This window comes from Tachypleus tridentatus, chromosome 10 (genome assembly GCF_004210375.1).
Source record: "Tachypleus tridentatus isolate NWPU-2018 chromosome 10, ASM421037v1, whole genome shotgun sequence".
NCBI lineage: Eukaryota > Metazoa > Arthropoda > Merostomata > Xiphosura > Limulidae > Tachypleus > Tachypleus tridentatus.
In genome coordinates this window covers 141,191,945-141,219,874 of record NC_134834.1, presented here as the reverse complement: position 1 = coordinate 141,219,874, position 27,930 = coordinate 141,191,945, and the positions used below count along the sequence as shown (strand labels likewise).

The 27,930-nt window shown below is 31.3% G+C and overlaps 1 protein-coding gene across 6 annotated transcripts; it reads right to left on the bottom strand.

Annotated features, from left to right (window-relative positions):
- Positions 1–12,648: 12,648 nt before the first annotated feature.
- LOC143230466 (protein GVQW3-like) lies at positions 12,649–26,778 on the bottom strand. 6 transcript variants are annotated; one of them, XM_076464074.1, is made up of 3 exons: positions 25,706–26,778; positions 24,367–24,573; positions 12,649–24,154 (listed from the first exon to the last, which is right to left on the bottom strand). In XM_076464074.1, exon 3 carries the CDS (start codon positions 20,683–20,685, stop codon positions 20,170–20,172), a length of 516 nt encoding a protein of 171 aa, XP_076320189.1. In that variant the 5' UTR covers positions 20,686–24,154; positions 24,367–24,573; positions 25,706–26,778; the 3' UTR covers positions 12,649–20,169. The 6 variants fall into 6 exon arrangements, with proteins under 6 accessions (XP_076320189.1, XP_076320190.1, XP_076320191.1 ...); XM_076464075.1 differs by having other exon boundaries at positions 25,763–26,778; XM_076464076.1 differs by having other exon boundaries at positions 26,310–26,778.
- Positions 26,779–27,930: the final 1,152 nt, after the last annotated feature.

Sequence of the window (27,930 nt, the reverse complement as noted above, 5' to 3'; positions counted from 1 at the left end):
CGAGAGGGATATGGTTCACCTGGTGAAGTTACATTTTCTGAAAGAAAACTAATCCATGAACAAGAAGAGGTTTCATATATATCTCTTCACTACTTAAATATGTATTGACAAAGGATGAAAAGGAAAAAAGTTCCAAGTGATTACTTTTTAAGTGATATGCTCTTGAGAAAATGGAGACAACAAAATAATGTACCAGCTAGAGAAAAGGGTGCTGTAATTTATTAAGTTGTTGTTCCAGAAGCATATCATTCTGAAATATTGAAGGTTGCCCATGAACTTCCAATGGGAAGTCATTTAAGTGAGAACAAGATATATGACGAAATTACAAGAAATTTCTTTTAGTCAAAAATCAGATGAGAAATTTCTCAGTTTTGTAAAACTTGTCATATATGTCAGTTAGCTAGAAAACCTAATAAGAAAGTTTCTGTTACTTCTTTAAATCCTATGCCAACGTTCTAAGAACAAAACAGTCGTGTAGTAATTAACTGTGTTAAACAAAAATATAATATTTATGTTTAAGCACTTTAACGTGTTATACAATTTTGTAATCATAAGGTTATTTGTATTAAGGCTCTCAAGCGATTAATGTCGCCTCACACCCACCACTATACTAATACAAATATGTTGACGAAACAATTACTGGATTCACAACTACAGAACACACACTTAGTTTTTCACAACCACGTTAGCTCCATACACCACAATATCAAGTTCACCTGGGAACACAAGAAAATCAACCAAATAGCATTTCTAATCCTCAAGATCACGAGAACCGATACACAGTTCAAAACATAATTCCACAGGAAAATCACCCATACTGGACTATACATTCCCTAAGACTCAGTACATGAAACAAAACAAAAAACTCAACATATTAAGAAACCAAATAAACACAGCCATAAAAATATGCTCATCCATTAACATCCAGCTCATTCATCAAAGACTCTTTTAATTTCAAGTCTAATCTAAATCAACTTAATCATAAAGCCTTAATGGCCAGTTTCGATGTTATATCCCTCTTTACAGAAGTTCCAACCACTGAAGCCTGCAAGATAGCCTTAGAACTCTATATCCGAGACCCTAACCCAATTATAGAAATTCCCAGTAACCAGTTAGCAACCCTCATAGAATTCACCACGATAAAGACAAACTTCATGTTCAACAACCAAACTATATACAAACAAATGGCCTAAGCATGGGCAACCCAGTATCACCAGTTCTAGCCAATATTTTTATGACACAAGTTGAAACACAAGCAATTAACACAGCATTACATCCACCACTATACTGGTACAGATATGTAAATGACACGGTTGCGGGATTCAAATCTACAGAACACATACTTAATTTTTTCAATCACATTAACTCTATACATCCCAACATTAACTTCACATGTGAACAGGAAGAAAGCAATCAAATATCATTTCTTAACCTCAAAATTACAAGAACCGACACACAATTCAAAACAGAAATCCACCGAAAAATCACCCATACTGGACTATACATTCCTTGGGACTCAGCACATGAAACAAAACAAAAACTCAACATACTAAGAAACCAAATAAACACAGCCATAAAACTATGCTCACCAGATAAAATTAACGATGAATTAGACAAAATAAAACAATACTTCATCAACATCAATAAGTTTCCTCCACAAACCGTAGAAAACATTATACGCACACACCTAGAGCAAACAAATAAAAAAGCAAAATCAACCACCAACTAAAGTAAATACAGCTCACGAATCAAATAAACACAAAAACCACGAAACCATATACTGCTGTATACCATATATTCCTGACATCAACAAACAAATAACCAACATTTGGCTATATTAAAAATTAGTAACAAAATATGACATTCCAGTTAATACCAAATTTATTCAAAAACCAGGCACAAAACTGAGGTCTATACTATGCAAAAACTACACTGACAAACACCACATCAACATTATTTGTAAAATACAATGTGATAACTGCCACGACTTCTATATTGGAGAAACAAGTAGAAAAATGGAAACCAGATTCAAAGAACATAAAAAGTCACCTTCACACGTTTTCGAACACTGCAAGTCAAATAAACACAACATAACCATAGAAAACACTCAAATACTAAATAAAGAAACAAACATAAACAAACGCAAAATTAAAGAAGCCTTACTTATACAACAACTTAAACCCTAAATAAACCAATATAAAGGAACGCCTTTATACCTATATTAATATAATAAAATAAATAAAATTATATATTCAAACATCTAATACCGCCCTCTACATTTTGACACACAGTTACACAACCCCTTTCAAACATGTGGTCAGCTTCCGGTCAGTTACCTCTTTCTTTGTGAACCTGACGATGACCGAAGAAGGTCGAAACGTTGTTCGCTCTTCTATGTAAAATATTTTCTCAACCCAAACGAGCCGTTTTTGCATATAAATTTCTCAACAAGTGGGTTTCTCGACATCACTGAAACACCAAATTTATTCTAAAATCGGGTACAAAACAAAAGTCCATACTATGTAAAAACTACACTGAAAAACATAACACAAACATTATTTATAAAATACAATGCAACAACTTCCACAACTTCTATATTGGAAAAAACAAGCAGAAAAATGGAAACCAGATTCGAAGAACACACAAAAAAAAAAAACACCTTCCCACGTTTTTGAACTCTGCAAATCAAATAAACACAACATAACCATAGAAAATATCCAAATAATTTAGTAGAGAAAGGGGTATAAACAAGCGCAAAATCAAAGCCCTAATTATACAACAACTCAAAATAAAATTGAACCAATAAAAAGGATCATGTTTATACCTATACCAATTAATAGGCCTGGCATGGCTAGGTGGTTAAGGCACTCGACTCATAATCGGACGGTCGTGAGGGCGTTATAACTAGTAATAACTAGTTTACTCTCCTCTAACGTAGGCGCGGTATGGCTAGGTGGTTAGGGCGCTCGACTTATAGGCTGAAGGTCGCAGGTTCGAATCCACGGCTGAAAGGGCAAGTATAAATCGTGGGATTGACCGTCACATTATTCTTTGGTAAAAGAGTTGATGGTGAGTGGTGATGACTAGCTGCCTTCCCTCTAGTGTTACACTGCAAAAATTAGGGACGGCTAGCGCAGATAGCTCTCGTGGAGATTTGCTCGAAATTCAAAACACATCAAACTACTCAATATCCTAACATCTAATTGCAACGCCTCCTACAATCCCCTACCCGTTTATAATCTTGTCCCTAAGACATGTACCGGCAACAGTCAGTTGAAACTCTCTTTGATAACCTGACAAGGTTGAAACGTTATTCTGTACTTTATTTTAATTAAAGTTTTAATATCCATACTACCCATAAAGGGCCGGGCATAGCCAAACGTGTTAAGGCGTGCGACTCGTAATCTGAGGGTCGCGGGTTCGCATCCCCGTTGCGCCAAACATGCTCGCCCTCCTAGCCGTGGGGGCGTTATAATGTGATGATCGATCCCACTATTCGTTGGTAAAAGAGTAGCCCAAGAGTTGGCGGTGGGTGATAATCACGAGCTGCCTTTTCTCTAGTCTTACATTACTAAATTAGGAAAGGATAGCGCAGATGGTCCTCGTGTAGCTTTGCGCAAAATAAAACAAAAACTAAATCTATGAATATAACTTCTTATTAAACTTTCACCGTAAGTTCTAATATATATATATAATTATTTTTATAAATTTTCATTTGAAAACTATTTTTATAATCATCTTTTTTGGCGGAATGTAAACAAAGAAAATTAATTATCATTTAAGTGTTTTTACAAATATTGTTTTTAGGTGACTCTGTTCCGCTTACATAAGGAATTTTATATGTAAGATAAGAATATATCAACAAGCATAAATATAGTGAAATATAGTTTTTCCATGCCATACAATTGTAACATAAATGTAGAACTATGGTGTTATGGTGCATGTTTATATCTATTACTGAAATAGTTTTTCTACGTGAGTACTAGTCTACTGAACCTGGTATCCAAATTTCATATCCTGTCAGTATGAAAATACAAGCAAAAAGAGATTCAGTATCCCGAGCAAAAAAATGAGATGTATTTTATTCCCTCAGACTGTCAGACCCATCACGTACTACGTTTAATATTTTTGGAAATATGCATATTAAAAGAACTTGTCCGTGTCTAACTAATTTAAATGTTTGACTGACACAATTTGGCTTTAAATATGTCAGGGGCAGCAATATTAACCAACTAGTATTGAAAAGATCGACAACGAAAACATCAATCCAAGCTAAATCTCCAATCCGTGAACTTTTAACCTACAAAATAACATTAAATCTCACAGTTCAACGTTAATAGCGTACAAGTCTACATAGAAAACATCATTTTTCAAACTCACCTTCTTTTCTCTATCTCTTCCAAATATGATAGATGACTGATACCAAATCTTCACAGACGAAAATGCAAGCCTAAATTAATCTACGGCAATGCTCTTCTTCCTTCGTCTAAGGTGGCTGATCTGTCCTTTCAGAGGCCCGTGCAAATTTAATCTCAAACGTTATCGTACCAATTTAAAATTGTGTGATTGCGCGTGACTTTATGTAGCAAGAATCCCCACAGTCACAGTCAATACATTGTACACCTAATGCATCAGAAGGCTAAGAACCGATTCGGAGAACTCGTGAAATTTTAACAGGTTTTTACGAATTGGCTGATTCCCATAGCTGGTTGTATATACTTATACAAGAATCACTTCACTCTTCCAACAACTCGTTATATATACCGAGAACAGCATCACTTGACTCTTCCAACCACTCAATGTTGTATACATTAACAGGTCTGGCATAGCCAGGTGGTTAAGGCACTCGATTCATATTCCGAAGGTTGTAGGTTCGAATTCCCGTCACACCAAACATGCTCGCTCTTTCAGCCATGGGGTCGTTATAATGTTTGGTCAAACCCACTATTCCTTAGTAAAATAGTAGCTGAAGAGTTGGCAGTGGGTGGTGATAACTATCTATCTTCCCTGCTATATTAGGGACGGCTAGCGCAGATAGACCTCATGTAGCTTTGCGCGAAATTCAAAACAAACCAAATATACTTACAACAACATCGCGATTTTTATAATTTATGAATAATATAGAAGATTTAAAATGTACATTTTTTTACACTATGATTATTATCCAAACAGACATAACACTGATAAAAGAAAACAGTATTCCCATTGTAATCATTTCATGGTATGCAATCTGTACAGTTCAAGTGCTGTTGACATGTACTTATACATAAATACTCTCAATTAAATCAAAGTAGGAAAGCAATATTTATGTATATATATCCAAATATTTTAAATAAATGTATTCATCTTGCTACCATTGCATTTACATTGTTTTAATTAAAATATTTAACAGAGGAAGATTGTAATACGATAATACTAAATCCAGAACGTGTATAGGTATAACGATGGTTAGTATTAATAATTGACCAACTATTAAATATAAATAAACAGCATACCTTCTAAACACAATAATTATTTTCTAAAGTTATAAACTATTTCATATTTTTTGCTATATAATGGCTCAGCTTTTCCGTTCTTAATTAAAGGAATTAAGTTACTTTAAGACCCAACGTTTAATATCTAAAATCTGATTTTAAAACTTCCTTGTACAACAAAACTATTCTAGAATTACATACTTATAAAACTAAAATAAAGTGTGCCAGCGTCAGCATATAATTTTCCCATGTGAACGTAAATTTGCAGGGCGTGAAATTAAAATTAAGCATTATAATATATTACAAGACGTAAATAGACATAAAGTAGAGGTAAATGAACATTTACAAAAGTAACTATTTTCTCAAGAAGTTTTATAAGAATTTTACTAATTCGGCCTGACTGTTAGAACGCTATAAATGTAATGTACTTTTTCGAATCCACTTTACCAAACATTATCGCTTTTTCAACTGTATTTTAAAAACACTTTTCTTTATTAAAATTTTTTCGAAAAATAATTTGCTAACTTTTATCACTTCTAAATTATTGAGGTTTAGTGCAGTTCACTATAGTAAACTTTTGCGAGAAATATATAATAATAATAATAAATATATTCGACTTGATGTATTTAATTGGGATGGTAATAATTGAACAAACGATGGTGTTGGCCCTGGTACCTTCCCAGTCTGAGGCGAGGAATTTCATACGAAAGTAGAACTCCTTTCCCAAAATGAAAACTTATACCATGATTAACGAAAGAATATCGAAAGTGATTAATGCCTCAACTTTCTCTATGGTTATATACTACACACTTAAAAAAAACTTTATAACATAATAATTTGTAACTCACACATAAAACGTGTTATATAATAGAAACGACTTAACATTATTTGCACTAAATTGAAGTGCTATTTTGAACACGTGCGTTATCATAATATTGTTGATCTTATCTCTTTCATGTGAAGACATTTAAACCTCATCTTACTCTCTTCTACATAATCCAGTTGTAGTCTTAACAAACATATAGTCTAGTAGTAAAATGTTTGAATAAAATTTCTTTACTAATTTTACAATAATATTAGCTTGATTTTAATGTGCTGTCCACGTTTGAAATTATGTAAAACGTTTACAGACGTGTTTTGTAGGTACTTAAAACTGTGTTGGACATCAGTGTGCCTGAATACCACGCTTTAAGGTCAGTCTAAGGCTTAGTTAAATAAATTGAGTGCTACTTCAGCTAGTGTGATTTCTGAAGAGAATAAATCATGTTTAATTAAATTCCAGTCAATAAAATAAGTTAATAGCTAACATGCACATAAGTAACATTCACGTTTTATTTTTATTTGCTTGTAATTTCTATAAAAAACTCAAGAATTTTTATATTGTAGTGTTAACAGGTGGTGTTTTTAGAAAATATTTTCAAAATCTATAAGTTGATGATGTTATTTTGAGGAATAAAAATGAAGCTAATAATTTGTATTATGTAACAGGAATACACAAATCATTTGATAGTTATGTAGTAAAGTATGATGACCAAATAGATAGGTTACAAGACAGAAGGTATGAATTGCTTTATGTATATTCTTTCTCTTTTAAGAACTGTATGTAAACTTGTATATCAATGTTACAAATTTAATATGACACCTTAATACTTTCTCAGTTTTCACTTTCAGATGTTTTTATTGTAAATCTTGTTATCTCATTTAGAACCAGATTTCTTTATTTTAAACCATGTTTAAAATAAGTTTAAAGTACCAAACTGTTTATTGTTAGTCTTGCTCTGACTGAGAAACCAGTTTTCTTTATCACTCCACATAATTCTCTGTCAGTTTTATGATACAGCACTAAATTATTTATAACTCTTTTCTTGCCTGATGGAGTACCAGTTTTTTATCAGTTTTATACCTGATTTACCACCAGTTTTCTATCATGTTGTTTTCTAAGGTATTAAAGTTCATAAATGTCAGTCTTGTCAACTGATTTTGCAAGTTTTATTAAAAAGTCAGTTACTCTGTTTTCTAAAGTAACTAATTCCTTTATTACCAGTCTTGTTAGCTAGCTGAATACCAGGTTTCTTTTGGTTTTTATATAGTGTAAATGCTGCCAATGTATTATTATAATTAATTATACTTCTCATTAGACATTAGTATTAGACCTATTACATTTTTAAACACTAAATGCTGTATCTAGTTTCAAGAATCAGATGAGCATATAATAATAGTATTTCAATCATGCTCTGCTCAGCATGTATGTTATTAAATGTCTAATATTATGAAGAACACTTCTCTTTTCTTGAGAAACTTCACACTTTTTGAATGTTCATGTTACCAGTATTTCTGCAGTATGTTTACATATAGTGAAAGATTTAAAAACTTAAAGTATCCTTGACAAAAATTCCCACTAAATATATGTACTGAAACTAATATTTCATTAATGAAACTGGTTTTGAACTACTTAAAATTTAACAATATATACAAGTTAAAGTCTTGGTACACTAAATGATAGTTCAGATGTGTAACCAGTTCCATGGCAGTATTCTAGAGTGCAGATAATCAAGTGATGTGATAGGCTTCATCTTTGTTAATGAAATTCAGTTGAATAAGTTTATAAGCTTCCCTTCTGATTTTGATCAATTTTTGTATTTTACCTGTCTTGTTTATTAATAGACAACTTCATTTCTAAATATTAGTTTTAAATTAATTACATAATTACAATTACTTTTGTTTTTTTATAAACTTATAAAATCATGTTTTACTTTAAATCACTATAACATTTTTCAACCAATATTCCATGCTATGTTACACTTCATGCTCTTAGTTTTAACAGTGGTCTTTTGTTTAAAGCTCATTAACTGAATACATTGTTATTTGGTTGCAATTAATACACAAAATATTGCTTTCTCTTGGCTATTATAAGTGGATTACTTCATTCAGATTTAGCTCTCTAAAACAGGCTTGGTTGACCGTCCACATGACATCTGTGTACTTGTTTAGTCTTTTCATAATTGTCATACTACTGACTTTTAATGTAATATATATATATATTTTCAAAACATTATAAGTCCTTCACATAAAATAATTCTATTTTTAGTGAATTAATTTATGATGACAAGAAAACCATTTGAAGTAAAAAGTTGCAAACTCTCTTTGTTAACCCAATGGTGACCTAAGAAGGTCAAAATGTTGTTCTGTATTTTATTTTAATTAAAGTTTTAATACCCATATCAGCTGTCTTTATAATACACTTTTAGTGAAGTATGTTTAATAAACTAAAGAAAAGAACTTTCTGTTAATATATTGAGTATTTTTGTCACTAGTCCGTGTGGAAACTGATTTTCATGTTAAGATTAAAAATAATCTTCTTCATCTCAAAATCTCAAATTTCACTTGTATAATTTGAAAACCCCCTAAATACATTTCAAATACTTGTTTTCAATAAAACTTTATATTTTATCTGTTATTTTCTTTATACAATGTTGGCAAATTTGTCCCATCTCCTGACAACCAAAACTTAGCCATAAAAACTGTAATAGTGAAGGGAAATTACCTGCTTAGTAATACGACTATTAAATTTTCTTGGAGAACATGTTTAGGTGTAATACGTATGTGGTGACTATGTTTAAAGATATTTATTTGTTAACCTTTTCACTTTATGCAGGTCAAAGTGTCCATGTCACAAACTTTTATACTTCAAAATTTATATCCAGCATTTTATTATCAATGTACACAGATAAGCTTGATATAACTAGTCAACCAAATTTTAATACAAGTTTTTAAGTTTGTAACTTTGTTAATAAGTTCTTAACCTCCCCTAATATGAAAATTTTCACATTTGCTTTTTTATCTCTTTCCTCTATTTTATTGAACACCCCTCCAAAAAATAAGAAATTTAACATAGATTGCTCATTATAATAGAGATAAAGTGTAACTTTTATAGTTCTCATTGTTATTTGTCTACAAACCTTGAACTAGATAATCATACCCACCTGTTGCATTCCATTTTCACACATGCCAATATTTCTCTTTAATGTTTCACACTAATATTATTTATACCCAATAGAAACCTAAAGTTTTAATCTGTTAAATGATGTAATTTGTTGTTTTCTATACATAACACAGTATATTTTGTTATTTGGTTTTTAATTTCTTCTTACAAAAATTACATTGAAGAGCTTAACTGCATTTCTTTAGGATATTATCAAATAATTGGCAAGCCAGAAAATTATGATACAGGACAATATGTTTTCTGTGTATTATTATTCTGTATTCTTAATTGCATTATTTAATTACATAAAAATATATTTATTTTAGTACTACCATTAGTATATAAAAACTATACTGTTACAAATTATAAGGTACTTAAAATAAACAGTTGTAGTATAGCTACTATTTCTGTCATTCTAGAAAAAAAAAAGAAAGAAAGAGTAATTTAGGTTTATTTCTTAATTTTGTACAATTCAAAGTCAGTTAAATCCACCCACCCAATATAGTATTGTTGGTAGAGAAAATAACAGATACAGTGCAAAAATTTTTCTGGAAAAAAAATCATATGTAGAAATTTTAGAGGTTATGCAAATGATGTTTGAAAAGTTTCAGATGAAGAAAATACTTTTATTTTAACATGAAAATTACTTTTCATAAAGACCAGTCAACCCCCTTACTCTATATATTTATGAACAAAGTTGCAAATAAATATACTTAATTGAAAATTTTGATTTTTTTGTCTGCAAAGGACTTGTGTAACAGCATGCCAAATTTTGTGAAGCCAAATTTGGTACTATCAGTGTTATGGCACATGTACATTTATAGTAATTTATTTTTCTGTAAGACTGCAAAATCTGGTGAGTAACTTTGATTTTAAGAGATTTTATTAAGATAAATCTATTCTAGGAAAACAGAAACAATGCATTTAAAATTTTTTTCTTTTGAAAAAGGTAAATGATTAAGAGAAGTGGTTGTATCATGGCTTAAGGTGTTTATAATCAGAATCACCATAACCTGAATATTTAAAATACATTTATTTCAAAATGAAAGACCCAATAAAACTCCAGCATATTTATTAGCACACACTAACTGACAACTGTCTTGTTCCAGGCATAGGAAAGAAATTATACAAAATACATACAGACATGAAAAGCGGTAACAAAAGAAATCAGTTAAAAATTGAGGAAATTTTTATGTAGTTGTTTTTTGCAGTAAAACTTGTGTTTTCACCTTTAATAATAATTCCCCCATGCAAAAATGCATGTATGTGTGTGTGTGTGTGTGTGTATATATATATATATATATATATATATAATGCATGATTAAACATTAAAGCAATAACTGTGACACAACTAAAAGTCTATTTCTGGCAAATTTATAACTTGTATTTAATATGAAACTGTTTACAGTAGATAATCTAGCTTACCCTGTTAACCCAATTATAGTTTTATATTTATATTGACAGTTTTGTGAAAAAATGTATAATTTTACTCAAGTACATTTGAAGGGTAACTATTTTGTGCTATTTAACATAGAGATATTTCTTTCAGTTGAAAAATGTACTAAAGGATGAATATTTTGTAGTGTAATTCATGATGGACATCATTAAAAAATATTGTTACTAAGTTTTGGCATGGAAGCAGACAGTGAGCTGGAAATATATACACTTTGGAACAATACATTTAGTTGCTTTGAATTATCAAGGGGAAGTATTAATAGAAAAATTGTATTGGCTCTTTTGACCACCATTCTAAAGGTACATGGTGATCAATCCCCATGTTCACTGTGTCTCAGACTAGAGTACCAGGATTAAACTGACACACATGATACTGTCCTTTGATTTTTTCTGATAAAATAAAAGTATATAAATAAATAAGATGTTTGTTGTATTTATTTTACTGTCGCCCATGTAAACCATTTTTTAAACTCCCTACCCATATGAATAGTGTAAAAATAATATCCAGTGTTTCTTTATGTTACACTAGTCATCTATGTCGATATTGAGCTTGAATGCTTGGTTTTCAGTTAGTGTTTATAAGGAAACAAATTTCATTTTTATTAGTGTAATCTGATACAGAACTTACATAAAAGCCGTTTTAGTGGAAAATCTCACATTATGAAACCAATTTTAAAATGTTTTATGAATTTTAAGATAGTTGCATTTAAGCAGATTTAATTTTCGAAATAGTACAAAATCTCACATTATGAAACCAATTTTAAAATGTTTTATGAATTTTAAGATAGTTGCATTTAAGCAGATTTAATTTTGAAATAGTACTATCATTAAACCAAGGTATTTGATGCATGATAATGATAAAATTACCTGTCAAAAATATGGAGTGAGGTCTAAAATGTTATGAACTATATTTCTTGCTTTTTTATTTTTGGCATTACACAAAATCGTTTGTAAATTCATATCAGTCAATAAAACACCACAGTTTATCAAACAAAGCAAGTAAAGAATTTCTTTCTCAATTGTAAAAATTTGTTTTAGACTTTTTTTTTAGTAGAATATTTGAGATAAAAAAAATTTGAACAGTATCAGAATGTATTATAAACTCTAGCAACAGAAATGGAATTAGAAGGTAAATAGATCCCACGATTTATCTTTCATTCGTTTGGTCTGTAGGATACCAAATTCAAAATCTCTTCAGTTTCTTTCTCTGCCCATGAATGAATTACCAAAAACTGTCTATGGTCTGTTATTTTGTGAATCAAGTGTATTCAGGCCTTAGAACAGTACAAACAAAGTTAAATGTCAGTGAAATATATACATTTAAGACTTTGGTGCAAAACTTAATTCCAGCAACTGGTACTGAAATATCCTAGCATCTGTATACTATAGTTGGATCTGTAGGGTTGTCATATCGTAACTTTATTTAAACAGTATTTCCAGTGGATATTTATACTATGTATTAATTGTGATGTGATTTCAATAATGAGTAAAATCCAAAAACAAAACTAGGAACTAGATGTCAGTCAGTTTACCACACTTCAAGTTTAACTAACACTTTTTTTATTTTATGAAAACTCTAATCAGGGGTTTTCAGATGAGTAGGATTTGTTCCATTGTTATTGTATAGGTATCAAAAGAAAACAATTTTATATGACTGTTTATCAAAGACTTAGTGTAAAATAAACTGATTAGATCATAAAAGATATTAAAAAATAAGTGCATTAAACTACTCAACAATACATTTTAGGATTTTTATTTCAACACACTTGTTACTTATTTTCAGCTAGCACTAATCATATAATTGTGTACAGGAAAAGGTAAAAAAAAAGTCAGTGCAACTAGAACACAATATTATCATAAATCACTGTGATTGCCTCAGGGACAAATATATCACACCCATACTATTTGTTCAGGTTCACAAGTTAGGTTGGTTCAGTATCTTAGACAATTTATACATTCATCTTATAAAACAAGGTTAATCATATGAAATACAATAATTTATTAGCAGAATCCACAAAATAAACTATTGAATAACACAACATTATTCATGTATTATGTAGCTGCAGTAGTAATACTTTTTTGAAGTTTTCTTTCACAAAATGCTGATTGTTGGATCTAGCTATGTTAATTCTTTACTCAGATGATAAACACACAATTCATTAAGAAGCAATAGGTCCTTACAGTCCAACATACTGATATTATAATTTGTTTTTGAACCTAGATGTGGTAATTCTTTGTTTAGATTATACACACGTTTTACCAAAGATAAACAACAGATGCTTACAGTTCTGTATATCATTGCAACCATCTGATTGTTGAATTTAGAGTTAATTCTTTATTCAGATGATAAGCACACAAGTTGTTAAAGAGAAACAAGATGCTTACAGTTCTGTATATTAATGTGGGTTTAAGAGAAATGAGAATAAAATAATAACTAAAACAACTATCATGGAACTTTGCATCAGAAAAATATGCAGGTTGAAAAAACCTGGGTACAAAATGGTACTTATTTTGATTTCCAGTTTGCTACTGAAGAAGGAAGGTCCACCTTTAGAAAGTGCTCGAGTTATTGAGTTGTACAGTTTTTATCACTTTATTTATTATTTAAATTACTCTTCTGTATATTAAGAATCATGAATTAAGTATGTCACAGTTATAAACATTTATCATACATTCTGTAATACCTCTTAAACTTAAAAATCCTTATTACTTATTCCACAACCACAGTTATTCTTTCACAATAGTTCATAAAGTTTCAAGAAAAATAATTACTTCTATGGATATGACTTGTAATTTTGACACTGAATCAGTCTGTTCAGCCACAGCCATCATCATGTGCATGTACATTTGAAAGTAAAAAGTAATGTATTCTAGAACTGTTTTTGGTACTGTATTTATATGTTTAAGTAACATTATTTTAACTTAACTTTACATTGATAAATGTCATTAAAGATATTTGTATATAATACATTTGAAAATCTTGTAGGTAGTCATTTATTATAGTTTAAACCAGTTTTTAAAAATAAACTAAACATGGCTCAGGCTGATACCATCATAAACACCAAAAACCTTACGTTCATTAGATCTACAATAGATAATTAATTTAAATGTTAATATTAACACAAGTTCCTAAATACTGGTTTTTTGCATACCATGTGGTATATTGAATGCTTCTTTGGTTTAAATTATATGTTTGTGATGTCCAAAGGCAAAGTCTGTAGTTTTTTAAGAAATAGAAACTCAAATTACCAATATTTACAAGTTAGAATGTAAAATAAGAACTTCCCATCTTATTTATGTTCCGAGATATTATTATATTTATAGAATCAAACACATTGGTCCCATTCATCTCTTCCCTCTTTGGATATGCTTGTTTAAATGTACTTACTTTGTTCATAGAAATGTTAAGCAATCAAAAGCTCAGAATTTTCCCTGCATGATTTCTCAGCCTTTGGAAAATATCTTCACAAATAAACCCATCTTTTCTGTTGTACATCACAGAGAAAGGATAAGGTGAAATAGTGTTTGAAAAATATTTTTAGATCCAAATACAGATTAATTAGTAAGGGTGAGTAAAATAGCATTTTGAAAATGTATGTTAGACCAAAATGCAGATTCACTACAGTAGAATTCTGGTATAGTAGTTTATGATTTTCTTTATTTCAAAAAGCATATATAAAACAAAATTATTTTGCTGTACATATTCCTCTTATAAAATTCAACAGGACTTAGCAAGTTAGTACAAATATTGTAAGTAAAGGAGATCATTGTTTTCTATATTTATTTACTGCTTTGTGTCTTAAGAGAAGTAACTGAAATTTAAAAAGTTATTTGTAACTAGTAATAATATATATATACATGTGTAATGTATTGAAATGATTGTATTCTATAAAATACTGGTCCTCTAGAAAAGAGCTTTCTAAAGGCCAGTGTTTTACTATTTTATATTAGCTGTGGTTGGATATGACTCGCAGATTTGTGTATTGAAAAGTACTGCATTGTGAAGTACTCTTTCTATTATTATACTTTGGAAGTTTAAATCAGTTGAATGCCTGCAAGTATAATCAATTAAAATACATTATCAGGTTTGTTACATTGACTTCCCATATCATGATATTTATTTCAATTTCTGTGACTCAACAATAATAGCTGGATTAGAAAAGTTCACTTACCACATATTTTATTAAGGCTTGTTAGACTGTGTTTGTGCCATCAATCTCTTGAAGTTCACGATATACTCAAGTTGAGGGGTTAGTATGAGCTGAGAATTCATCTTTAGAATATAAAATGTAACTTGGTTTACCTAGTTGAGAAACTTTCATTGTAACTTAACACTATGATGAATATATATTTTTCGTCACTTTCATTATGCATAAAAATACTTTTTTCTTCTAGAAATTAGAACTTTATTTTTTAAAAATACAGAAACAAGATTAATAACAGATAGAAGAGTCATGGTAACAGTTGTAAACATCTTGTAATACCAAAGCATTCAACAATTTTGAGTGAGTCTATGAAGATAATTAACTGAACAATCTTTAGTATTACACTGATATAAATGTACAATGAATGGTATTAGGAAATTTTCAATTTACAAAGAAAAAGTGCAAGGGGGAAATCGGTGTGAAATTGCATTGAGACTTGAATTTTCATTCAGTTTGTGATCATTACATCCATTAATTATAACTGAAAAACCTTCAACAGAAATGGGGTGCAATGGTGATGTTCCACTGTGAGAATATATAGAAAAGTTAGGTGGAGTTTGAATTTTAACTCAAGTTTTGTTAAAATTCCCATTTGTTCCAAGGAATGTATTTGTGATGAGAAGCCTTGCCCACGTAGAGTTTTACAGCTACAATATCTGTTCCTAATGGCAGGGCAAATAAAGGTTTAGGCTGTATCTACTATACTTCAATTCTACATGTAGTAAAATCATAAACCTAACAGTGAAATAGTTGCTTGTACTTAAATGCTCTCCAACCACAACTCTTTATCTATCATATACACATTGGATGCTTACATTAAATCTAATATAACTTCCTTTCTTGTAGGTTCTGTCACCACCTGTCAGACTCAAAATTTTCTCAATCAGACTCCTGAAATTAAAATATAAATCTCATAATAGCATCTTTTTCAGCTGCCAGACTGATCTTATTATACAGTTTCTCATTAATTTCCATATTCTAACCTGGTTATAAGGCTTTTCCCTTTATATCCACTAACACTAATGGAATCTCACTCGTCCTTATTGCTAATTTCTTTAATATGCTCTAGCTCAACAGAATGCAATTCACTCCTCACATACAAAGCTACTTCTCCCCCAACCCATTTTTTTTTAATAATTTATTTCTTGTATAGAACTTGTAGCATGATATTTCAAAATAAAATCCTCTTATGAAAGTCTCAGTGATACCCACAATATCAAAATTCACAGTTTATAAACTGTTTTGAATTCAGTTTTATTTCTAATACTCTAACACTATAGTAGAAACTAGTCATGTGTTTTAAAATGTATTTATGTTTTCCTGTCAAGTATATTTCCTATTTTACTAACATAACCGTCTAGCCCTCGTTTAATAAATCTACCATCGATTCCGAAAAAAAAAATATTAATTTTTCCATTAAATTATTCTACAAACCTAATCGACCTGTTTACTAATTCCTACATACTGATCTAACCCTGGTATTTAGTCCTAATGACCTACTTAGTTTCTCATCCCCACAATTTATTCTTGGCAATATCCCTGACAAAATCAAACTATGACCCATTTCCTTATTGTTGTTTTATACTTATCAATATGCTCCTTACATCATTAGTCCCAACATGTACTACAAAATGTGCATTGTTACAAGCACCTTTAGCTATCAGTGGTTTTATCACTTATATCCTGTAGCTCTCACTCCTGGATAGCATAAAAATATTCTTACACTCCTATTTATTCTTTTATTCTACATACTAGAGTCACTACAACTATTATAGTTATTTCCTGTCTTTTACACAATCATCCCATCTGTTTCTCTTATCTGCTCCCTCTCTTCATTAGTAAGTGCTTGGAACCAATTCTTAATTAAACCCAAGCCCATCTTTGCCCCTAAATGAATTATTTTCCAAGCTGTTAGCCCTGATTCCTTTCTTAGTTCCCTCATGTGTTTTGGGTGATCCTAATTTTGTATATCACATTTCTCATTTAGATTGTGGTATTAAATTGCTTTTGCATGGAACTGCTTGGGTTCAAATTTTGTTTTAGTAAATTAAACTGCAATACATGTATATGTAAATTATTGTGGGTAATTTTGTCTAAATGGTTATAACTATCTGGAAAGATTTTCACACTTTCATAAACGTTATGGAAAAAAATTACTTTTAAACTCCTGATAAATATACAAGAATATATTTTAGTTAAACCAACGTATCACCTTTGTGGTTTCTTTAAGCTTAATATCTGGAGTGTAAAGGTAATTTTCTTGTAAATTTTATCAAACTGTATAACTGAGTTTTATTTGATAAAGTACTAGCTACACACAATGTTATATAGATCTCTAACCTCAAAATATCAATTGTTTTTCCTCTTTTGCCTGGCCCAGATTCTCCATGATGACGAGAAAACCCATTTGTAGAGAAAATGATATATTTAAAAACGGCTAGTATGGGTAGAGAAAGCACTCGTAATGGAGGGAACAACATTTCAACCTTCTTTGGTCATCTTTGTGAACCTGGCGATAACCAAAGAAGGTTGAAACGTTGTTTGCTCCTCTACCCACACCAGCCATTTCTAAACATATAATTGGCCCAGATTCTGATGATATATCAGAAATGAAAGATAAAATAAAACAGCAGAGTTACTGTGTGTTTAACATTTTCAACTAACAATTGTCCATACCACTTTTTTAAAAGCATTTTTTTAAAATGTGATTTAATCATTGTACTAACATGGTAGCATGCTTTGCTTTGAATATGGGTTTTATTATACTTCATTTCTTACATGTTTAGGTTGATTAGTTTATTGCATGAAGGATATTGATGCAAGCTTTTGTGTCAGTGTTTTTTATGAGATTCGTAAAGCCATTAAACAATCCCAACTGAAAATTGATGCACAAATCAGGTAAAACACTGAAAGAACTATTACTTTACTCATCATTCTCACAAACAAAATGTGCCAATAAACAATGCTATGTCAGAGAAAATGAAGCAGGACAAATGTGGCACATCAAAAACGTGGTCTACCAAATCTTGGAATGGAACTGCAGGAGGATGAAGGATTAAAACAATTTAAAAACAGCTGTCACTGAACTGTAGAATTTTGGAAGCATATTCCTGAAGACAAATATTCAAATATCAAATAGTAGGCCCGAAGGTTGGTTTCCATATTCACTACCTCACATAATTGCAAGGCTCTGTATTCAACAATGAAGCTAATTATATCAAAGTACTGCTCTTTGTTGACTGACGAACACTTAACTGAGCTTGAAAGAATCACAACAAACATCTTACCAACCAGATTTCAAGAAGCTTACAGCTACAGTTTATACCAAGAAAGGTTCAAAAAGCAAGGTAACTGTGTGCAGAACATACTGTATTCATTCAATATTGAGTAATATGTTCATTGCATACAAGTATTTAAATTGTACTCTCTGTTTGTATTAGGACAACCTGTTTACAACTAATAAAAAGTTACTTAGGCTTCTTACCTAAGATCTTTGAATGGTCAGATGTCTTGCATGAGTAGCACCACTGGCTTCAGAGAGCTGCATGAGGCTCATGAGATACACTTTAGCCAACACTGATCTAAAAAATCACAGTCTTACAATCTGTTTTTAACACTACTAGTAAGCTTTGTATCCTTTTCACTTATCTTTCTGTGGCAGCTTCTATTTTCTGTTTTTGTATTTTCAGAGAATGATAAAACATATTATGGTTTTCTTTTTTATTTTATATATTTTAATTATGTAATAATGTCATTTGTTTGTACAGCTACATAGTTGGTATTATAACTGTAATATTAGAACAATAATGAAAAAATATCTTATACATTGTTAGATGCTCGTTAGGACAGACTCAAGAAACAAGACATTACAAGCAGTTTTATAATTTAGTGAATATTTTAGTATCAAACACTTTTGTATATTCACTGAAGAAGCTGCAAAGATGAAACATTGGTTTCAATAAAAATATATTCTATTTATCTGGAGTGTAAAGGTAATTTTTTAACTTTTATCCAAGTGAATATCAAGATAACTGAAAATATTTCAGATGAGCAATTAAAGATTTTGCCACAAAAAACAAAGCAGACTTTTTCAGGTGCCTTGAAATTCCATCCAGATTTCTGGATTATGATCCTGAGTCATAAAAGCTCAGAGAGGACTACAGGTACTTCAACACTTGAATGTGGTAAATGACACTTAAGAACATAATGCCATCATAACAAAAAAAGAACAGAATTCCTACTTCTGGTTGTAGAGGATTACAGAAGATGCTTTCCTAACAGCAAAAACGAAACAATAACAACCCAAAGGTGACTAATCACACCAAAATCATATTATGGTGTAATTACGAGGTCTGTTCAAAACATACGTGGACTGACATCATAAAACAAAATGTACTTTATTTAGAAGTTACAGGTCTGGGACCCCTTCAAAGTACTCTCCTCCCCAACGCACACACTTATCCCAACGGTGTTTCCACTTGTTGAAACAGTCCTGGTATGCTTCTTTTGTAATGTCCTCCAGCTCCTTCATCGCATTTACCTTAATTTCGGGAATCGTCTCAAATCTTCTTCCTTTCAAGGGTCTTTTGAGTTTGGGGAACAAGAAAAAATCGCAAGGAGCAAGGTCAGGTGAGTAGGGGGGTGGGGGTGGGGAAGAACAGTGATCGAGTGTTTGGCCAAAAACTCTCGAGTTCTGAGGGCTGAATGGGCTGGAGTGTTGTCGTGATGGAAAAACCAGTCGCCACTCCTCCACATTTCTGGCCTTTTGAAACGGATGGTGTCCCTCAGACGTTTCAGAACTTCAATGTAGTAAGTCTGGTTCACTGTGGAGCCTTCGGGGAGGTACTCGTGGTGAACAACACCTTTAGCATCGAAGAAAACTGTCAGCATCACCTTGACCTTGGATCGAACTTGGCGAGCCTTTTTGGGTCTGGGGGATGTTTCACCCATCCATTGGGACGACTGGACCTTCGTTTCAATGTCATAACCATAAACCCATGATTCATCACGTGTTATGATCCTTGACAAGAAGTTTTCATCTTCTTCTGAACGATCAAACAGTTCCTGACAAACCTGGACGGGATGGGCTTTTTTGTTTGTCCGTCATCAGGCGTGGCACAAAATTCGCAGCAATGCGGTGCATCTTCAATTTTTCGGTCAAAAGCTCGTAACAAGATCCAACTAATATCCCACACTCTTCAGCAAGCTCCCTGACAGTCAGACGTCGATTTGCCCGCACCAGGGTGTTGATTTTGTCGACGTGTGGGTCGTCAGTTGACGTGGAAGGACGTCCATGACACTCATCATCTTCAATGGACTGTCGACCATCCTTAAAACGTTCATGCCACTTGAAACATGCAGTACGCTTCATAGCAACATCACCGTAAGCCATGTTAAGCATAGCAAAAGTTTCAGTCGCAGATTTTCCAAGTTTAACACAAAATTTCACAGCAAGTCGTTGCTCCTTCAGGTCATTCAATCTGAAATCCGCCAAACGAAAAAATTGCACTTCACTTAAAACCACGTAGCTAATACACAAACGAAGATATCTGCAATTGGGAAATGGCATCGTAATCAGCTGATCTGTGCAAACCTAGCAACACCAAGCGAATTCCCCTGGAATCAACTGGAGCTGCGTAATTCAAACAGTCCGCGTATTTTTTGAACAGTCCTCGTAGAGACTGGAGAAGTTTGACATTTAATTTTTTTTTTTTTGTATAATGGAACAAAATTAGTGGGTGAGAGTTTTAGAATTTTTACCCTGATATTTTACCTGTAAATAAGAACCACCCTACTTTGGAAGCAAAATAACTTCATCAAAAAAATATTAGGAAACCAACAGAAATACATGAAAATAGAGTCTTTTAAACAATGTTAGCCTTTAGGAACACAAATGGCAGAAGGTTTAGAAATCAAAGTATATCCTTTCATGTCTCTATTGAATATGGCAAGTACATGTAGAGTATTTCACAAAAAACAAAAAGGATTGAAAGATTCCATTAAGGAAACATTTGTGGTGGGAATCGACAGATACAAAGCTAGAGAATTTTTTTGTGAAGAAATTAGAATAATCAAACCTCAAGTGAAATATAGATTAAGAGAAGTTAGTATTTCGACAGTCTACACTTAGTATATATCAAAAGTAGTTGTCCTTTTTGGTTTTTTTTAGTTGCTTTGTTTTATGTGTAAAGAAAAATCATTTTTGATATTACAATCATGAGCAGTAAAAAGCCATTTCAGGACTGAATTTATCTTACGTCCACAAAGTAAGGTTTCTGAAAATTAGAAACTAATTTCATTTCAAAATGTAGAAAACATCAAACCTAAACTCTAATTATGCACTGATCACTCTTCTTCAAATTTCCCCATAATTCGGGTTATGATCTCATTCTCATATGTTGCTAACAATAACCATAAAACTGCATCTTTCCTGGTTAGTTATTTGGGCATTTAGTAATCAGTTCACTATACCTCTCACCTTCATTACTTGATTCATGCAGCCCCAATCAATAATGGCTAAAATTAGTGTTCCAAAACTATCACAATAGTATCCTTATCAGTGAAAGTCCTAATCCTACTAAATAATTTGTCATTAATCTCTGTTAAGGTGGAAGGCCTACCACAGCAGCAAAATAAAATCTTTCTACCCTTGATAGCCCTCATCACAACCAATTTAGGTTTGACCTCTTAACATTCATATATCTTCAGTCTCAACATAATGCAGCTCATTCCTTTATCATGAGACTCACTCTACTTCATAGTTTAAAAGTCTGTCACTACTGGATAACCTCCAATTTTGAGTTTCAAAATATACTCTTTACCAAAGTAATTCAAATGTAACTCCTAGTATATTATCTTCCTTTTCAACTTGAGATCTGGATTTGTTTCTACTTTTAATAGTCCTAATATAAGAATAATTAAACTTATTCTTACATATACTGTACTTATCTTGAAAATTATTATTTAAATTATGGTCTCTTTCTCCTCTATACCCTAATAACTATCATTGTTCATTCCACAATTTTCCAAACTTTCATCAATATCCAAATTTAAACTTTCTCTGATGAAATGTTTTAGATAGAATTTCTCCAAATGTTTACTCTGCTACTTAGCTTGGCCTATTTAGGTGGATATTATCTCCAACATGAATGTCACTGTTACTTTGAAGACTGTCACTCAAGTCTTACTAGTCCAACTGTTGCTTTACTTATGTTCTTGATAATATGTCAAGTCTTTTACCCTGCTGAGTAATTCACTCCTCCACCCAGAATGAAGGCACATTCCTGAAAGGGGCCACACATCTATTTCTACCTTATATATCATACCTGATATCTAAGATACAGTACTCATCTTCTTTAAAGTGCCTGTATATTCGATGAAACTGGCAGACATGCCCCAAATAATTTAGTTCCAACTTTTATATTGGTAGAAAATACCATTTTAATCAATAATAGATTAAAATTCTAATACTTTTCTAAAATTAAATGGAAAGTTGATAATTTGAATATTTAATGCAACAGTATGCAAGTTTTTTATTATAATACCCAAGTAATTATTACACAGGATGAATAAATCAGTTCATCTCTTTTAGCTATATAGAAAAACAAAGACAGGCTCAGAATTTTGCACTTGTTCTCCTTAGAGCATAGAAGAGGGATGATCTCAGTTCAGGTGTTCAAAATTGCAAAGGGTCTTACTATAGGTTATCCATTTTAGTGATGGAGATAAAATTATTTAATATTAAAAGCAATAGGTTTATGCTTTGGAAGTGAAAATATTTGTTCTTAAATATTTCTTAAACAGAAATATTTTGAATTAAACTTATTTAACTGCTTGTCTGATTTATGTTTTATACTGTTAAGTTTGAATTATTTCAACATTCTGTTGGAAAGGTATTCATACATAATGTGTTGTTTAAGTTTTTTTAATAGTTGTAAATTCAAGGGTTTACAATTTATTATTTTATTTTATAGAAGGGGACAACTAGTGGACTGAATGATACTCAGGCACCTTGTTTCTCTTTTATATATATATATAAATTGCATATACATTTACACTTATTTTTAAATAATTAAACGATAATATCTGAATTTACCAAATAAAAAAAAGAATTCATAAATATATAAGCAAACCCATACTTAAAACAAGTTCACTATACTCTAAAAACACAAAATATAATTATATGTATTAGAAGCAAATATACAAAATCCAACACAAGAATTATTTCAACCGTGATACTCTATTTTATTACCCATTTAAAACAAATATCATAACTTTTGAAGTTGTAACAAGAACCAAGTTTATTATTACAAGTGAAAATAGTGTTTCACAACCTATGGTACACATATTCCCAGGGGTATATAAAGTTCTTCCTGGAGATGTGTAAAAACTTCTGAAAAAAACAACAACGAAATAAAAGTAAGCCACAGATTTCAAAACTGTAGGGATACACTTGGTGAGTTACGAACATATCCTACTTGCCAGCACTCAACATTCATGTAGTGTTGAATTATTTCTTTTGACTTCCTTTTTAACTTTATTGTGTGTTTAATTAATTACACTATGTAACACAAATTTTATTCCTGGATAGTATGTATTACTTCTTAATTGCTTATGTTGTAAAATTACAGAAAATGGCCATTATTCCCTTCAAACTTTGCTTTTGTGACCTGGATAATGAAATTTAGAAATTAACCGATTTTCTATGTAAAAACAACATATGAATCAAGATTTACATGTATTTATACTAATGTTATACAAAAATGAACAAAAATATTTAGAAGTGAGTAGTTTTTTGAGATTTGCAACTAATGTAAATAACTTTTACGTATCTGGCAGAGTGGGTACAGGGAGCTCAGGGCAGTGTGGCACTGGGGGGGATGGATGATGGAAGCATCTGATAGCAGATGCATTCTTGCCAGCCCGTTGTTTGGAAGGATCCACCATGCAGAAGTAGTAATTGCTTGAGTGGTCAGTGGGTTCATGCAAAATTCTTGGAATATCAAACTTCATGGTTCTTTTTTCTCTTCTGTACCATCCTGTAATAGAGCAAAATAAAATTGTTGTTATGAAGGATAAATTTATTTCATCCACAAATAATGTGTAAGAGGTCCATGCAAAATATTTTTGATGTGATATTTTTTTCTATACTATAGGAAATTAAATTTAAAAATATTTAAATTTTAAAAGGTCTAAAATTTGTATAACATAAAATCTTACTATTCAAGCAAGCAAAAATTGTCCGTCTTACCTTCTACAGTTTTTCAGTAGTGCTTGCAGATAAAATGATATCTCAGGGTTTGTCTTGATCCCTCACAGGCATGTCAAAATATCCCTTGAAGGCTTTACACATTTTAGCAGATGCTGTCACAGAGTACTTTTTCACTTGTCTTGATAAATTGGCCACATACATAGCAGAATGCATCTGGAGAATGCTTGTAGCTTCTTGATGCCATCTCTGATAAAATCAAATAGGTCTATGTATTCACTATGGCAGCTAGCATTAAACTGATGGGGTGAGTGATGAGCCCCTGTATTTATATATACATTACTATGGAAAGTTCTAGAAAATTCTAAAAGGTTCTTGAAAATTCTCAATAGTTTTACAACATTCTATAAAGTTCTTGAAAATTCTTCTAAGCTCGAGAAAATTCTCCATCAGCTACTCTGCACTGAATCTATCTGTAATATTCTGGAAAATGGGTAAACAAACTTTGCTTTTGTGACCTGGGTAATGATATTTTCAAATTTAACCAGGTCACAAAAGTAAAGTTTGAAGAGAAAAACAGGGCTTTTCCATTTACTTTAGGTATAAGCAACTGGGAAATAATACTTTCTGCCCAGGAACAAGAAAAAGTAAAAATTTTGTTACATAGTGTTGTATGTATAAGAGGCTGCTATTTTAAAGAAGTGACTTAGAATATGTAAAATAATATGTTTTGGAGCCACCGAGTAAAAATATCACACTTAAGGAAGTACAGCACTGTTAAACATTAATTCATTTATACATATTTATTTTGCAAACACTTTCTAAAACCTTAATTCTAACATTTTTCAAACCTAATACCTTAAACACACATTTTTACTTGTACTTCACTAAAAATAGACTGTTTCTAAAAGCTAAACTTTCAAAACATTTACTGTCACTGTTAATATTTCCTTTTTCAACGATTTAAAGTTTGTCCAAAACGCTGTTTCAACCACTTAATTTCTTTCAAAATCATTTAATTATTTATAGTTTACAGTGCTTCCAATCAAATGTAAATGACTTCATAACTTCAACGATACAGAAATCAATCCAGTAATGTGAGGATGTATAATAAAATATTTTTGTTCACTTCCCTAAAGAATAAGATATCTTAAATTATGGTATTAATTTATATTCAATATAAAAGGTACGTGGTTCATTATTAGTAATATAATTTACTTCCTTTGTTTAAAAGATGACTTTTACTTAAACACACAAGGCGATTTTTTTTTTAAGGAACAAAACATATTCGAAACAAATTACTGTCTCACTATAGTAATTAGTATATCTATGTTCGAGTATATTGATGATTAAACACAGTATTTATTTCACATGTGCTTACTACTTTCTTTTCCATGATAAAAAGCTTGAAATATGAGCTTCTGGAAAGTTTCTGTACCTTGCAAGTTATAGGAACTTGAAGAAATACAACCTCTCACTTATACTGTACTGTCGAATAACTTGACTCTTCAAACTTTTCTACATTATTCCTGATATTCAGAAATTCAGCTGAGCCATAATATAAATGTTTTTCATCTCCTCCATGAAAAGTAGATTTTTTAGAAATACAGAACCATTCTAATTCAATTCTTAATTATATATTATGTCAAAGGTTACAGCTTTACTTAAATTAGCTGATATATTTTGTGTATCGGTCCCTTGACTAAACTAACTTTTATTACCACAACGGACAGAGTTGCAATCTGTAAAAAACGAAAAAATGCAATTTTCCATCCCACTATAACATATTAGAAAAACAGCCGCAAAAAATACAATACTACATATGGTACATGGTTTTCTCTCCAGAAAGAAACCAGTAAGATAAAGAAACATGAACATCATGTGATTCTGCAGAAGTGCTGGGTTTACGGGCTTCGGGATCAATAAAACAGGTATAAGCCATTGAAGGCAATACATGTTGTACAATTTTTTTTTAAAAGTCCTACCAATCCCCGATGTTCTTCATCAGATTTTCAACAGTCACGCTTTTCACTTCTTCAGCACTCTAAACATTGTAAATGACAGTAGCATGTTTAATAATTCAGAAGTTAAGCGGTATTAGATAATACCATGCCGAACGAACCATTCACAAATAAATACTGAATATGAAGGATTATTTTCAGTTTAGTTTCGGATGATATTTATTATTATAAAAATTAGCTCAAAACATATTTTCTCAAAGAAATATTAATGAAAACAAAACTGTATATTTCTTAAAAGTTTATTTACGGAACGAAAACGGCTGGAATAAATAACAATATTTTCGCATACCCAGCTAGGGGAAAGGGAGGTAAAAATTTACTCATCTGTTTTAAGCCCGTCTGTTGGGCGGGGTTACTCGCCATCGCCGTCGGTGGAGGACCTAGTATATTGACATATTTTCCCATCGACGCCATGTATGGTTGGAGGATTCGCGCGCCGGGGAAAAAAACAAATTACTTTGTGCATGTTCACCAGGTCCTACGAAACATAGTAAAATTATTTCAAATTGATAACAATAATTAAAAATGATAAATTAAAAATAATTAATCAATGTTAAAGTAAAAACAATATAAATAATACTGTGCTTTAATTATTGCCATAAAATCTAAATTGTAAATAACTTAAATTGTATATTAATTGAATGTCACTTAATTTTCTTAATTTATGCTTATCAATTGTTATTTATGCAAATTGATGGCATGTATGGTGATGTATCATAACTGTGTCTGTCGTGTAGGTCCACCAGTGGCACATAGTATATCTGCAGATCCACGCCTCTAAAAACAGTTTTAATACCCGATGTGGATAGAGCACATATACCTTATTGTGTATGTTTGTGCTTAATTTAAAACAAACAAACTGTCGTGTACTCGCCACTTGGGTAAGTCACGTTGGTTCTAAGCATGGCAAGAGTGTTGTGTTTGACACATTATAAATAATGTTGTAACACTGGTCTTTTATTGGCGTTCCTTTTTAATTATCTGATACAAATAATCCAACTTATAGTCTACATAACCATAACAATTTACTTTTTTTTTGTTGGGTTTTTTTACGTTTCTCCTAATAAAGTATTTTCCAAAGTTACTCAGCGATTCTCTCATCTATGTGCTTCCAAAGGCGGTCATGGGGGATGACCTTTGAAATGGGTTGTCTCTCTTTCTGGAGCCTTTTAGTTACATCACTGATTCTTTCAGTACAGCATATAGCTCTTTACAACTCCTATTTAACTTTGAAGTTCATCATTTCTTGCAGCAGGGATTGTATAGCTATTTGAAATCACTTCACTGAAATAATGTGTTATCAACATTAACATTATAGTGGCTTTATAATTTATCAATTGCTGATTCACATTTTTTAAGAGTAAAGTCATCAGTTTTTCTCCTTAGACTCTATGCATATTCTGTTTATTAGCAGAAATACCGTCCTATGGTAGCCGTTTATGTTACTAATTACTAATCGTGATATTTATACCTAACTGGAAAAAATGACATTTTCTGAAAAGGGGCTTTTCCGGGAAGTACTGCACAGAAAAAAGTGTCCAGTTTGTGCTGATATAAACTGTATTTTTTTTAATAACTTCATTTT

Excerpts from the sequence above, each read along its gene's own strand:
- LOC143230466 (XM_076464073.1), bottom strand. The coding sequence starts at position 20,685 with ATGCCATTTCCCAATTGCAGATATCTTCGTTTGTGTATTAGCTACGTG.